The sequence below is a fragment of the Lutra lutra genome, chromosome 7, assembly GCF_902655055.1.
Source record: "Lutra lutra chromosome 7, mLutLut1.2, whole genome shotgun sequence".
Lineage (NCBI taxonomy): Eukaryota > Metazoa > Chordata > Mammalia > Carnivora > Mustelidae > Lutra > Lutra lutra.
Genome location: NC_062284.1, coordinates 108592344 through 108608323, shown reverse-complemented (window position 1 = coordinate 108608323; position 15980 = coordinate 108592344). Strand labels below are relative to the sequence as shown.

General features: G+C 43.7%; 1 protein-coding gene across 2 annotated transcripts in view; it reads right to left on the bottom strand.

Annotated features, from left to right (window-relative positions):
• PRKCH (protein kinase C eta) overlaps window positions 1-15980 on the bottom strand; it is a 249476-nt gene that overhangs the window by 38594 nt on the left and 194902 nt on the right. For both annotated transcript variants that reach the window (XR_007128580.1, XM_047736289.1), the window contains exons 11-12: window positions 12859-12997; window positions 12089-12277 (exon numbers count right to left, since the gene is read on the bottom strand). Coding sequence is in view for 1 of the 2 variants with exons in the window: in XM_047736289.1 (XP_047592245.1) it covers window positions 12089-12277; window positions 12859-12997 (328 nt within the window). In the remaining variant the exon portion in view is untranslated. The remainder of the gene's footprint in view (window positions 1-12088; window positions 12278-12858; window positions 12998-15980) is intronic.

The window sequence follows — 15980 nt, the reverse complement described above, 5'->3', positions numbered from 1 at the left end:
ACTCTGTTATAAAACTGAAACATGATATGGTATGTTAACTATGCATCAATTTAAAAAAGGTACAATTTTTGTCAATGCCATAGCTTAATAAGTGGTAGCCATTATTACTACCTTATATACATATCTATGTTATATGTTCTTGTATTATAGCAGGTATTGACCTAAATGTTTCGAATTTGTTCTGTATAATATTTATAGGGACCCTGATTATCATTCCCATTTTACAGATTGGAAAACTGAGGAATAGTCCAATCTGTAACCTGTTCAATGCCACCCAGTTCAGGAGTGGTAAAGCTGGGATTCAAACCCAGGCGTATCTAGCACTAGAAGCCTTTGCTTTCACTGCGCTAACCCTCCTCTTGAGGCAACCAATCTTCTCATTTGGATTCTGGATTAAAGAAACCAGGGGGATTGACTGGTCAGGAGGAATCACAGGATGACATCCAGGACCTCATTTGAATAAGAATACACAGCACTTTGTGTGCTTCCCAACGTTACACCTCCTTCGCAGGCCCATGGGACCAGGGGGTACTACTGAGAGAAGGGGGAGAGAAACCAGTCTTAAACCTAAAGAATCCTTTAGTCTGACTACCTTGCTTTACTTGAAACAACTGGGCGGTCTTTATATTGGAGGAAAGAAGATAAAGGGGCACTGTTGAAATTTTCAAATACTAGGAGAGTTGTTGGCAGCAAGAGGCACTTCTAAATAAAAGAAATATGTTCAGGGAGGGGGAATTAAAGGGACATATATAAGCTTATAAGGGCAATTAAAGTTTAATACTCAAAGCCATCAAGTGACAGAAAGGGGTTTCCCAGGAAGAGCACTACGGTCTTACTAGAAACATCTGAAGAAGAACTGGGATTTGTCAAGGATGCCAGATGCCCTACATGGCATCAGGTGGGAAGGGAGACCAACGGCCTCCATGGACATGGGCTGTTAACAAGATTCTACAGTCTTATCTTCCCTTTTGTCTCTTTTCAGATTTATCATTAAAATTTCTGGGAGAGAAGAGCTAACACTCTGAAATGAAGGTGACCGTACCTCATCCCTCAGCTAGAGAAGCCACATTTTCCTTGGGTCTCTCACGGACTTGTCTTTGTGAAATGTAAAATGAAACAAAACTTGCTCAAGCTAATCTCCTGGGGCTGGTCATGAAGAAGGGGGCACATGAGTACATTTGGTAAATACCAACGGATCAACTGAGAAGTTATACTGAGAAGTTACTTATAACTAACCTACATCAGAATATTCCTTAAGTTTCTCCAGAGACACAGTACATGGTGTACTTTATTTTCTCCTCATGAAAGCCAGTAAAGTAAATGCCCTGTCCTGTTGCAGTTCCTGTAAGGGGGCAGAAACAGTGCTAAAATCTACAGTGGGTTTGTTGGCTCTATTTTTCATGCTGTTAGTGATTAGAATCCAACAGCCTTTCTGTGGGCCTCTACTTAACTCCTTTTCAGTGCTTCAAAAACTCTGATTTTCCTGTGTTTTATAATCATTATAGCTTCCCCTGAGTCTCAAGTCATAGGACAATGTTGGTTTAAAAAAAGGCAAAGGTCAGAGGTGAGTCCCAGAGATTGAAGTCCAAGGTCAGGCACTTGTGACAACACTTGTGTTGGCCAATATGGTTTTATGCCTGGCAAATGACTGTCTCAAGCATCCCTGACTGATGGGGCAGGTTTTACCGCTCTCCTGAGTGTTAAAGGAAAAGAAAGCTCTACTCACTGTGGCCACTCCACAGGCCCAAAGCACTTCTTCATTTCAGATGTGATTCCCCCCAAATACAGCTATTTAATGGAAGCAAGTACTAAACAAGGGTCCTCCAGAGAACACAACACAGTGCCTTTTATTTCCTCCTGATGAACCTAGGCCAACACCCTTCTTTTTATAGGATACACGTTATCTGTGGTGTCCAAACCAAACCTGACCATCAACTGCTAAAAATTATTGATCTTTGATAACTGGAAAGGACACATGAAAGAAAACAAAGTATACTAGTTCTATTCACAAGAATTTTTCCAGCTTAAAACAGATAGCTCTTCTGACCCACAGATCTCAGTTAGCAAATCACCCCACAGAAAAGGTTTCCATGCTCCTTTTATAAAACCTCTGATATCTTTACCCTCATGGATGAGATATGGAAATTAAAGAGGCAAATGGTATTAGTACTCCATTTAAAAAAGAAGAAAAGGAAAAAAAAAAACCTCCTTCACACTGCCAGCCACAAATAAAACATTAGGACCTGTATTCCTAAGTAAACTTATGAGCTAAAAGGAGGAGGAGGGAAGCTGAGAACAGTACCTTTCATGAACTATGATAAAAAATACCAAATAAGTCTGTGGGAGGATCAGCGTGCTGGTGTTTTTCTGTCTTCTGCAAACACTAGCCTTGATCTATCTGTAAGGAAATGGTTCATTTCTGAAAGATGTTAATTGCACTAGCAGTTTCAGTAAGAGGGCTGTGGAGCAGCTCCATTTCCTCACATGGGAACTCCAGTCCCAGTAAAGTGCTGTCTGGTTGCATGTTAACCTTCTCTCTTGCTAAAGGATCTTTCAGTAAATTTCTTTTGGATTTTCCCCGTCACAGTGTTGGAAAATCAATTCTAATGATCCAGAGTTGGTCCCAGTTTTTCCTCCACTTCCTCAGCCTCCTTCAGGCTGACTGCCTCCCTTCAGCATCTCGAATTCTGCCAGGAGGGGAGTGGGAAATGGAGGGGGTCAAATTCAGTGCTGCTCTCGTCAACTGCCTGGCAGCAGACATGGGACACACTTGATCCCAGCATTAATTGTGATTCTCCCTTCATGCACAGAGGCAAACAGAATTCCTGCAGACAAGGCACAGATGATGAAATCTGAGAGTTGTGAAGACAGATCAAACCCACACAAGCGCACACACACTTCAGTTCCTATAAAGCTTAGGAACAAAAGCACTCTATAATCTCCCCCTAATGCCGAGTTTACAATGCCTCCTGAACGGACAAAGGTGACTCAGGAGAATACACCAAACTCCTTTCAGCACTTATTTAACCTGGCCACCTGTGTAAGCTCAGAGACAAGGGCATTGACTTCACCTGAGTCAGCACCGAGCCTCGTGATCCCTCGCAGGAGATGATGTATCACAAAGGAAGATTCACTTCACAGAAAGGCCCTTCTTAAGCTCTGTGGACTCGTGAGGGCTTCCCCAAGTCTCAGTCTCTCTCTCTCTCTCTGGAGCTACATGAGGGAAAACTCAGCACAACCACAAAAATTCTAAGCAAACTCCGTATTTTCTTCTGTGTTGCAATTATTAGTATTTGGGGATAATTTAGTGCCAGTTAAGGAAACTCAGCCAACAGAAAGCATGTATTATTCTAAAACCAAGGGAAAGAAAAACATTTTTAAAAATCGGCTTTAAAGACATAAACCGGAGTGCCTTTACACAAGTGTGTCTTCATATATCTTTTCTGTGTTAATGTCTGTGGGTAGTGCCAGTTTTTATAATCTATAAGCGTGAATGGATGGGACTGTTTTGTTTTTAGAGCATGGACATGTGAACATTTCACTTACACATTTAAAGGGAAGATGAGAAATGAGAGACAGAAGTACAAGCAAGAAAAATAGTCTTCCCATTGCAGTTTTCTTGTGTATGTGATGGTTATTTTTAGTTGTAAGGATTACTGGTTAATGATTTGGGAATTTTTCCCAAGTAGAAGTCCTGGGCTAAACACTGTTTTTCCAGCTCCCCTCTTCCTGATGGTTCTATGCCCCAGGGGAGTGTCCTCATAGGCAAGTCCTCTGCCTCTCGCCCCATCTATATGAAATGCCTGGACATGCACACACTAAGAACTCAAAAGTTCACAACCTTGGGGGGCGGGTGGTAAAGGTGATCATGGGAAGGACTATGGTCGAAAAGTAACATCGATTTGGGAGTTCTGTTGGGTACGACACCGGTGCCCATCTTGTTCAACCACTCACTTGCTATGGAACAGGGGACAAGAACACCCCCTTATCCCCACATCAGGGGACTCACATTATTACACCATACCAAGCCACAGGGTCCTTGACATCCATGATTCTATGGTATGCTACAAAAATGGGTATCCAAACAGTTTCTACAGATAATAATACCTTCCAGTTTAAAAGGTAAGAAGGAATTCAGAAAACATTTTGTTTTGAAGGGGAAAAAAAAGGCAACCAAAATATTCATCGGACACCAATTCCAGGAATAGGGCTGACCTTATGTTCCAAAGAAAAGAGCATCAGGAAATCTCAGAAGCCAAGTGGGGGATGGCTCACCACGCTGAGAGTGGTTCAGGGAGAGGATGTGAAAGGCTGGCTTGGAGATCTTGGCCCTTCCTGCCTTGGTGGGAAAGGGCAGACCCAGCCTGCAGGAAAGGATCCCACAGGGCAGCAGGGGAGCAGCTCAGGGCAGAGCTCACCAGAGACGGCTGTCTTCTTCACTGCTATTTAAAAATCCTTCTTTGGGGTACACATAGTTATTCAACTTGGGGTTGAGAAATACTTCTTGGGAAGGTAGGGAGACTGTTTATGGCTGTTAAAGAATGAATATGCTAAAACCACAGATAATTTTATCTTTTAGCATAAAAATGGACACCCAGTCCAGGACCTTGAGACTTTTAACAGCAATCAAAAGGCACAGTTGGATCCAGATCCACTGTTACTGAAACATTTCATAACAAATTCAAAACTAAACTGGAAAAAAAAAAAAGCTGGATCAGCCCAATAGCTAGTATGTGGCTCACATTATTTCTTCTTTGTTTGTATTGTTAAACCATTTTGTTTCATTAAATGAAGGCTGAGTTCACTTTTTCTACAATCTGTGTGTGTATACATATATACATATGTATACATATATACATTTATATACACACACAGGCACATATGTATACACACACTTTGAACTTGTATAAAATGGATTCATATGTTAATTTTAAAAATTTGCTATTGAGGCACCTGGGTGGCTCAGTTGGTTGAGTGTCCAACTCTCAATTTCAGTTCAGACTGTCATCTCATGGTCAGGAGACCAAGCCCTGCACTGAGCTCCACACTGAGCATGGATCCTGCTTGAGATTTGCTCCTCACCTCCCTCTCACCCCAGCTCTCTCGCTCTCCCTCTCTCCAAAAAAAAAAAAAAAAAAAAAAAAAAAAATTGCTATTCTGGAAATTTTCAAATATACACTAGTATGTAAACATCACGAAGTCTTGACACTTATGAAACATGCCCAAACTTGTTTCATCTGCTCCTCTCTGCCACCCTTGGATTATTCTACCAAAACAAAAACAAAAACAAAAACAAAAACAAAAAAAAACAATATTTCATCTGTAAATGCTTCCATCTGATCTACAATATTTCTTTGTAAATATCCAGAATGATCACTTAAACATGAAGAAACATTTTGTCCTCATACTTGCTCAAAATCTTTCAATGACTCATCTTGGTACTCCTCCCCATGGCCTCCAGTGTCCTTCATGCTCAGCCTCAAGTCCTCTAACCCTCATGGCCCCACACCTTTGCTCATTACAGTCCAGCCACATCTCTAGAGAGTTATTCGAACAGATCTTTGTGTACTTCTTGAACCTAACTTGTCTTCAACCTTCAACCTGAACCTTTGGGTTCAGCTTAAATGTCATTTCTTCAGAATGCCCTTGCTGGATGACCTAGATTAGGTTTGGTCTACCTGTTATATCTTCTCAAAGAGCCTTAGACCTTTTTAAAAATCAAATGGTAAGTTAACAAAAATATTATTTTATTTAACATCAATTATAAGGTAATGATGGTTATTTGTAGAATTCCTTTTCTCTCATTTGATTTCTTCCCCAACCCAGCTGGACTTAAATTCCATGAAGGCAAAGATGATGTCTGGTATGGTCCTCTCTGTACCCCCAGCTTGCTGCTAGTACCTGAGCCTAGCAGACCCATGGCTGCTATGCAAACATGCATGGATTCATGCCTGTTAAATGAATAGGCAGATCAGTATCTATTTGGCTATTTACATCCCACATATGTGTCTTTGGTTGAGATAGAAAGCTCCTGGATAAATGCAATATAGTTCTCTCTGGAATAAAAATGGAACCCAGCCTCGTGTACAATTTAGCACTTAACAATCTTGACGATGTTGGTGGACCTTGTTCAGGGAGAGGATGATGATAATGACACATTCAGTATGTTATGAAATTACTCATAACTCAACAATACTAGTAACTTACTCCTGTTTTGCCACTTTGCAAATGCTTTCATGTGTATGCCCTCATTTGAAGTGGGTACCATTGGTGTCCTCACCCCTGCTTTGCAGAAATAGGCTGAAGAGCAGTTCCAAGAGTGGAGGAAAGTCCCCTGCCTCCCAGGCTAGTGTGGGCTCCTTCCATGCTACCTCATGAGGCTGGGTCACCTCCCTGGGTCTCAGCTTCATCGATCAACCAGGGATTCAGACAAAGAGCATTTTACAGATTTTCTATCTCGGCAATTCTGTGTTTTTTTTTGTTTTTTTTTTTAAGATTTTTATTTATTTATTTGACAGACAGATCATAAGTAGGCAGAGAGGCAGGCAGAGAGAGAGAGAGGAGGAAGCAGGCTCCCTGCTGAGCAGAGAGCCTGATGCAGGGCTCGATCCCAGGACCCTGGGATCATGACCCGAGCTGAAGGCAGAGGCTTTAACCCACTGAGCCACCCAGGTGCCCCTCTCTGTGTGTTTTTAACAGTCACCAAGCTCTGTGAAATGAAGGGTGATAACAAGTGATTATAATCCAAAACTTAGCATGCAGGGCCTCCTGACAATTTTTAGGACCATGCAGGCCACCATCCAATGGAGTCAACATTCAATGTTAGGAACTCATGAAGTCACCAAGCTCCCAGAACCATAGGGGGTCACAAAATCCTAGAAAAGTGCTTGAAGTCTATATTTTTATTTTTATTATTATTTTTTTTAAAGATTTTATTTATTTGATAGACAGGGATCACAAGTAGGCAGAGAGGCAGGCAGAGAGAGAGAGAGGAGGAAGCAGGCTCCCCGCTGAGCAGAGAGCCCGATGCGGGGCTCTATCCCAGGATCCTAGGATCATGACCTAAGCTGAAGGCAGAGGCCCTATCCCACTGAGCCACCCAGGCACCCTGAAGTCTATATTTTTAAAGAGAGCAATGCACTTTACCTTAAACTCGAACTGCATGACAAAATGAAGGCTTGTTCAGATTACTTAAAAATGTCTCGGCTTACGTAACTTTTTAACACAGACCGATTCCCCAAGCCCTCAGTTATCTGGCCTAGGACTATTTGTTCCTTAGCTAGGACTACTCAAAAGTTACCTCAGGGATCAGTTTCTGAGTAGCTCACACTGTAAAACCATTGGCTTATTTTGCCACAAATAAAACTGCAGCCACGTTTTGGATTTAGATGTTTATACGGCCTGAAATCATTCCTTCCTAACCTCCTAAGTGAATCCTCTTCCATGGTCACTCTTTGAACCTTGGTGGGCCCTAAGCCATTTCCTCCAACCTCCTTCTATTCTTTAGCCTCTACCCTGTTCATATCTGTGCCCAAGATCTTATTAATGGAAGTAGAAGAAAAATGGGGGAATGGCCAGATGTAGTCTAGCTCAGAACACTGACAAGGATTTAAGAATATCTGGATTCTGATCCCAGGGTTTTGGTCTGTTTGTCTGTTTTTCTATTTTTGTTTAAATTGTGGAATATACAGAATATGACATTTACCTTCTTAACCATTTTTAAATGTATAGTGCAGGAGCATTAAGATTGTTCAAACTGGGGGCACCTGGGTGGCTCAGCTGATTAAGTGTCTCCCTTCGGCTCAGGTCATGATCCCACGGTCCTGGGATGGAGCCCTCGTTGGGCTCCCTGCTCAGCAGGGAGCCTGCTTCTCCCTCTCCTACTCCCCATGCTTGTGTTCCCCCTCTCACTGTGTGTCTGTCAAATAAATAAATAAAATCTTTTTAAAAAAATGGTTAAAAAAAAAACATTCAAACTACAGTGTGATCATCACCACCATCCAGCTCCAGAAACTCTTCCATTCTTCAAAACCGAAACTCCATGCCCCTTAAACACTAATTCCCTACACCCCCTCCCCTAGTCAAAAGCCAAAAAGCAAACACCATTTTGCTTTTTGTCTCTATAAGTGTGACTTTCTAGGCCATTCTTAATACTTCATAAAAGTGGAATCATACATTTGTCCTTTGGGGTTTGGCTCTTTTCATTAGGCATGCCTTAAAAGTTCATTGTGTTGTAACATGCCTCAAAATTTCCTTCCTTTTTAAGGGCGAATGATCGTCTACTGTATGCATATACCACATTTTGTTTATCCATTCATCTCTCGATGAACACTTGGACTGTTGCCACCTTTCAGATATTGTGAATAATGCTGCCATGAAGATTGGTGTACAAGTATCTGTTCAAGTCCCTGCTTTCAATTCTTCTGGCAATACATCCAGAAGTAGAATTTATAGGCCGTGTGGTAATTTTATGTTTAATGTTTTGAGAAACTGCCTGCCATCTTGTTTTCCACAGTGGCTGCACCATCTTACCTTCCCATGAAAACTGCACAAGGGTTCTAATTTACTTGTTTAAGGTGCTGAATGGCCTTTGGTGAGTCATAATTTCTCTGGGCCTCAGTTTCCATATCTATAAAATGAGGGGATTAGAATGGACAATCTCTAAAGTTTCTTCTAGCAATAAAAAACTATATTGTTCTAATTAAATCAAGTAGCAATTAAAGCCAGAAAGCAGTCCGAATGGTTTATAAGCATGACTTGATACCTTAAACCTTCTTCATAATAAACAAAGTAAGCATTTTTCAAAGAAAAGGGCAAAAAATCTAAAAATCTTTTCATAGACCCAGCTGCCACTGATGACGGTAGTGGCCACCTCCTGAGCATCTCCTCTGCTGAACACTGTTCCAAATATTCCCCACACACTAGCTCATGCCCCACTTGCACAGATAAGGAAACGGAGGCATCACAGAATTACACTATGTGCCCAGGGGAACACAGCCAGAGAGCAAAGAGCCAAGATTTGCCCATGGGGACAGGTTCTTCACCACCAAACCTGGATGAAGCCTTTCCCCCTCAGTGTTTCTCCTCCAGTCCTGAGTGTTCTTAACGGTTTTCTTTCTTTTTCCTTGATCACACTTCCATTTAAATGTCTCAGCCCTCTGCAAAGAATAGCTGAATTTCCTCTGCTATGGCATTTAGGCTTTTTATTTTTAGGCATAGAGGCTGAAATGTACAAAACTGTCCCAGAAATCCTCTGGGTGAATGCTTTTTAGTAATTTTATCTGATACCTTTTCAAGTGTTTTTCAGAAAATCACTTTTAAGGGACACTCCTTGAAGGAAGAAGAAACAGGATCCTTATAGTGTTCTGGATAATAATCTTATGACGTGGATTTTATTACCTTGATTTTGTAAGCAAAGACACTGAGATTCAGAGAGGTGTGGTAGCTTACCCAGGTCACTGAGCCAAAATAGAATGGAGCTGGGAGGTAAGCCTGTCACCAAGTGAAGCCCACGCTTCTTCCTACAGGGAGACACCCCACCAAGAACACAGAATGCCACTTAGGAAAATCACTGCAAGGTCAATGACATATCACAAATCAGGTGCTGTCTCTACCCAGTTGAGCAACCGGTGTCTGAAAGAAAAATAAAAGGAAGTGAAGAGGTTCACAGGTTCCCCAGAGCAAATCTGCAAGGAGAGGGAACTCTGTCTCCAATGAAGATTAGACTCTCTTTGGGCACCAGAGGCTCTGTTTTCTCTTAGAGCAAAGATTGTGGAGGGAGGATATTATTGGATAACAAATATTCTAGTTACAAAACAATATATCTATCAATCAAAGATATAGTATCAAGTAATTGGACTTATCTGGTTAAGAAGAAACCATCTTAATAGTTCCATGTGGTTCTTAATCTTGCTGAGTACTAATTCTAGGTTTTATAGGGACTGGGTGAGGGAGAGTAAGATCGAGGTCCCAGATTTAGTTGGGAAAAACTCTCTCAAGAGGATTCTGAAATACTAGAATAAAGTTCAGGACTTCTAAAATTTTGAATAAAAAAATTAAGAGAAGGACATGTGAGTGATGGCTAACTCAAATGATAAGGTGACCTCAAGATTTCCACCATATTCTGACAAAAGGTAGGAGATATTTATCAGAGAAATGACCTGCATTGTTAACCCTACATAGAGAACATTAACATTTCTTGAGGCATAGACTGACTTATTTCCTACCCTTCATGATACTTAGCATAATGACATTTATATACCAAGCCAACGATGGACATTTCTTTATAGTTTGAACTAGTATTTTCATTTGAATTATAAACTCTGAGGTCTTTCTTGTAAAAATTAAAAATGCTACATGAGCTACAGTAATTGAATTGAACACGTACGCCATGAAAAACAATGAAAAACAAAAACAGTAATGACGGTGGCAGTTGTCAGCCACAGGGGGTTAGCTCACCTGAAGAGCCAGATTATGGACCACTGTACCGGAGAAGTAACAATGCAGCATAAGCCTGATCCTGTAGCATGATTAGGTTGTGTTAAAGTAACTTAGGTCATCAGAGTTGGCTGGGGCCAACCTAGGTGAGTACAGTTCCCTTCCAGAAGTTCAGACGTTTCAGGGCACGAATCCACAGAGACAAGCCCTCCTTTGTCTTTTATTGATGAAATTATAAAAGCCACACAGTCTTTGTTTCCTGAGTCGAAAACTTCTACCAATGATACAAATCACTTGTTCTTGCGAAAACAGGCTAGGTAGGAGACATTTGGTAGAATCCAAAGTGACTTCACTTTTGTTTCTATAAGAGATTAGTGTTTCCTCAATATCAGGAGAGTTCTGGCACGTAGTCTTGAGAATCAAGTTACCAATTACAATTCACTTTGGCAATATTTGCCCGAGAAGGATTTCTATGATTATCTCACTTGTAGTGATAGGGAGAACTCTCAGGGACAATCATGCCTTTAGCCCCAGTACATGGTGACCTGCATACAAAATGTTCTTGAAATGGCACTGATTATGACTGAAGATTTCTAAAGAGAGATAAATCTCCAACAAGATAGCCAATATTTCCCAAATTTAGTTTTTGGTCTCAAATCACTGAAAAGGATAAAACTTGAGGAAAGTAATTCTTATCCCCTAGAAACTATCTGACAGAGAATGGATTATTCTGGTCTTTCCTTATTTGATGAATTGCCCTTTTATCATCTTTATTCCTCTATGCATCTTGTATGTGATAATACATGATTTGTGAATCCAACTAATGTGGTTATAGGAATGACAGAGATCACATGTGCTCTTTCATTTTCAACATAAAAGCATCAAATCCATGTTTCCTCCTCTCTTCAAAATAAGGCTTCCAGCACAGTACATGCACGCAAAAAAGACTTTTTATGATACATTAACCTCACTGCACCTGACTCCTGGGCCTGGCACCTCATTTATTATTCATTAGAATAATATGGACTCATGGGGCGCCTGGGTGTCTCAGTGGGTTAAAGCCTGCGTTTGGCTCAGGTCATGATCCCAGGGCCCTGGGATCAAGCCCTATATCCAGCTCTCTGCTCAGCAAGGAGCCTGCTTCCTCCTCTCTCTGTCTGCCTCTCTGCCTACTTGTTATCCCTGTCAAATAAACAAATAAAATCTTGAAAAAAAATAATAATATGGACCCAGAAGAGATCTGCAGAAGTCAGGAAAACCTCTCCTGGCCTCGCCCAGCACTAAGGGAAAGACCCCTTCAGCCCGGAAACACAGTCAATACCCAAACAAAGCAGGAATGACATTCACCTGACCCAACCCCCTGGCGTGTCCTGACCGTGTAAAGGGGGTGCACCACTTCACCTACGCTTCAGCCACAAGCTAAAAACACTAGATATTCAGCAAACAACATTATCAGTGGCTCGCAGCTGGCCCAGAAAGAACTATTGCACCACAGAAGACGACACTCTGGTTCTTTTCTTCTGCAGATTAAAACATATCTTGCAGTTAGCACTGGTTGCTCACCAGTGCAAGGTGCTGGAAGGACCCAAAGAAGCACGCACAGCCAGCTGGTTTGCCGTAGGCCAGAACTGGCTGGGTCAGGCACACTTACAGATTTCAGGATCCCTGTGGCATCTTCATGGAGCCATGTAGGGTAGACCACTTCATCATTCAGGATGGCCTCAAAGAGGTCATCTTCGTTCTCCGCCTCAAAGGGTGCGTGACCACAGAGCATCTCGTAGAGCAACACGCCCATCGCCCACCAATCTACCGCGGGTCCGTAGAGCATTTCCTGGAGGATCTGGGCAGAGGGGGCAATGGCAGAACATCTGATGAACGCATGTGTCCTGAATGACTAGGGAAAACAATGGATTGGGAAATAGGCTCCAGTTCATCTCTAGAGAGTGATCTCTTTACTCTGTGGTTCAACTCAGAGGACTTTCCACCCAGGTCATCAAACATCTGTGGCCTGTTTCAGCCAAGGTAAAGGCCGGTACAGATCCAAAGCAGAGAGAGTTTGGGCACAGTGTCCCTGTAGAGGGACGAGGACATTGGGCTCGCTCACTCGCATGGGGAAGACTGAGGGACTTGTCTTTACTTCACTAAGTGGGGCTGGGATCAAAGCACCAAGCAGGGACAACGAGAAAAATAAAGCTCTGTGAGTAAAGCACACCCTGTCCTCATTCAGGGTGAAGGCCTAAAGCCTCTGCAAGGTTTACACAAAATGTTGAACTCAAATCGTTATTTGTAGGAACCAAGGACATTTTCAGGCACCCTTCACCCCGTGAGGCATCAGGTGTCCGCTTTCAGCGCACCCACAGAGCTCAGTGCACAGAGGCAGTCCGTGGCATTGATGCTCGGGATTCCCCAAGCTGCGCTCACCTCTGGAGCAATATAGTCCGGCGTGCCACAGAAGGTCGCCGTGGTGACTCCATTACAGATGCCCTCTTTGCACATTCCGAAGTCCGCCAGCTTACAGTGGCCCTCATAGTCCAACAGCACATTGTCCAGTTTGAGATCTCTGAAAGAAAGAGTGAGCAGCATATGTAGGATGGCCAGGCCCCACACCCCAATGGACTGGCTTGCGGGGTGAGTGATGAGACCACACCAAGCAAGCTTCCGGCATGCACCTCAAAGGAAACAAACTTCTCTGGGTTATCTTGAAAAAAGCTTTGGGTCAACTCTCAAAATTTGCCTCATGGTTCCTAGACGATGGTCCCATGTGAATAGGTCACCACGTCTAACAACCGAGAGGCGTGATGGTTCCCCCTCATGGCAGGGGGGTCTTCATGGTCGCTACAGGACCATCCTTCTGGAGCCTCACCCCTCCTCCCCCCACCCCCTGGTGGGCTGTGGTGGGGCACCCATGGCTCTGTGTTCCTACCCCTGCTCTGGGAATCAAGTTCTGCTGGCCTGCTTGGCCTGAGGGAAAGACTGGTGTCTGTCCAGCCCGGAATCACATTTCAGCTCCGAGAAGGGAGGGGATGACCAAGCTGGCAGGACCAGTTTCCAAGCTATGCCCTGGGAGCTGACGAGTTGATACAGCCTGACCACACAGGTCTTACAGAGAGCGGTCACCAGAGACACCCAGGAATGAAAACAGAGTCCTGTTTTCTAGGAATCCCCGATAAGTGAGATAAAAGCAGAGGAGTTTTCCAGGCACACGTCAGTGGGGACGCAGAGCAGTCCTCCTCTCTGCTTGGGCGCTCCTGGCAGCAGTCTCCCCAGGAGTAAGCAGTGTAAGCAGAGGTGTGCTGGGTCTCTGTGCGCCCACTGCAGAAAAGCAAGCTTTTTCCACCCTAAACCAAACCCGGCCTCGTTCCCCACCTCCATACAAAATCCCACTTTCTAACAAGCAAATGTTTTCAGTGGGCTGTGATCCGTGGAAAGTTTCCTTCCACCACAGTCCCCACACAGCTGAAGCTAGATGTATGTACCCCATGGGAGGGAGGACTTGTGAGACGCAGGGCGGCGGGTGGGATGACTGGGAGCCTGTACACGGGAGGGAGGCCACGGCCAGGAGCGTGGTCTTTCTCAGCTGTTCTTTCAGGAATGGTCACAGACCCTAGGCCCTATTAGCGTCTGCCTGTCTGGATCCTCAGGGACAGACAGCGCACATCAGAGGTGGTCAAGGTTAGAGATTACAGTCTGCCGCCCCAGGAGCGAGCAAGCCTGTGGGGGATCGGAGTGAGCCCGCGGGTGGCCTCTGTCAGCACCATGTTCTAGCCCCGCCAGCCAGGCCCATGTGGACCTGCGCCCAGAGCCTGCTCCCCCACGTTGCCCAACAAGGTTATTGGGTCTCTGAATTCTCCTGAAGCTGTTAGCCTGCTGAGAGCTCGTAAAGGATTTTCTTTGGTAACAGAAAACAAGTGCTAACAGAAACCTACAACGGTCTCAAGAACTGACCTGTGATTGCTCAAGGGAGTTTGTGACTAACATCCCAAGTTCGAGGTTTAATTGAATATTACTCAGTTGCTGTCATGGGTAGCAGGAATTGTTCCGGGAGAGACGAGTGCCTGCAATCAGCGCTGTAAGCCACCCAGCACCATGCCCTCTGCACAGAGAAGTCCGGGAACCCAGCCTTACGGCCTGGAAGACAGACTCGAGCATGCAGGGGGCGCGACGCATCCCCACTACAGGAAGCCTGAGGCCACGGAGGGAGGTTATACACTTCAGTCCTGCCATTTCAGACTCATTTTTGGCATTCTTCAGAACTGTGTGAGGCCCAAGGGAAATGCCGTTGCTGGTTTCATACCAGGTGCTATCTGACAGACAAAACTTCCACACCGGGCTCCCAAGGGGCCTCAATTAAGAGCATATTATAATCCCAGGCTACGAGTTCTGCCCTTTGTCCAAATGTCTCACACCTTCTCTTTAAATTCTGTCCTGATATCCCGGGATAGTCAACATTGTCCTTGGAGAACTCAGTTCATGCCTCTATGACGGTGCACCTGGCAGGCACTGTGTTCCAGAAGGCTCTGTGTACCTGTCTTTCCCCTTGCTGGGGCTAAAGCCTTCCTCCCCCTTCACTCTAGCTTGGGCCTGGCAGAAGGTGCTGACCAAAGAGATAAACAGAAGCATTTCATACAGACGACAGTGAGCTGTCCTAGCCAACTCAGAGCCTGTCTTATTTTTAGGGGAAGAAAGGAAGCTTCATAAACCCCACTGGGATCCTTGTCCCAAAGTAATTAAACTTAGACAAAGGGATGTAATTTACCCCTTAGAGATGGATTCCAGAGGGAAAAGAAGAATCCTGAAATATAAGCTCAAATTCTTCACTTTGGTGAAGCTGGAGAAGGGAAACTATTTTCGGAAAGGCAATTATGGACCCAATCATAATACTTTGCTTGCAGCCAGATAAAAGAGTAAAATAGTGACCGGGTTAGTCAAATAGATCCAAAGGTTAAAGATCCATTCATGGCCACAGTCAGCTTCCTTTCTAAGGGTAATCATTTTTACTTTAAAAAAAAAAAGCAAAAATCACCCATGACTATGACTTTGAAATAGGGAGAGGTCAGTTTTTGGCTTTGGAGTAGTTCCTCCACCTCCAATGCCAGCATGTAACTCAACAGCCAAACTTAACAAGGCTACACAATGAAGATCACAAGTTCATACAGGGCAGAGGCTCAGATCCCAAAATGCCAAATACACAATTATGGGCTCATCATTCATTAGCGGATTGAACACCAGTATTTCATAGCTCTAACTTCTGTCATACAAGCAGAGAAGGGTAGAGTTATTTTACACATTGTTGTTGCCGGGTAATCAGGGTTAAAATGCCCACAGTGGTTTCACAGAAGCATCCCAAGTAGTTGAGGACAAAGGAAATTCAGAAATTCTATTTATTGTGTTTCCACTGTGAACTATTCCGAGAGTCATAAAACAGAATGACATGAGTCTTTCTGCTTAGATCACTGGAATCAGTGACTCTTCCAAAAGAAATAAAGGAAGGTGAGATGAGAGCTGGCTCCTTGAATGAGAATGACTCTAAGAGACTACTCAGT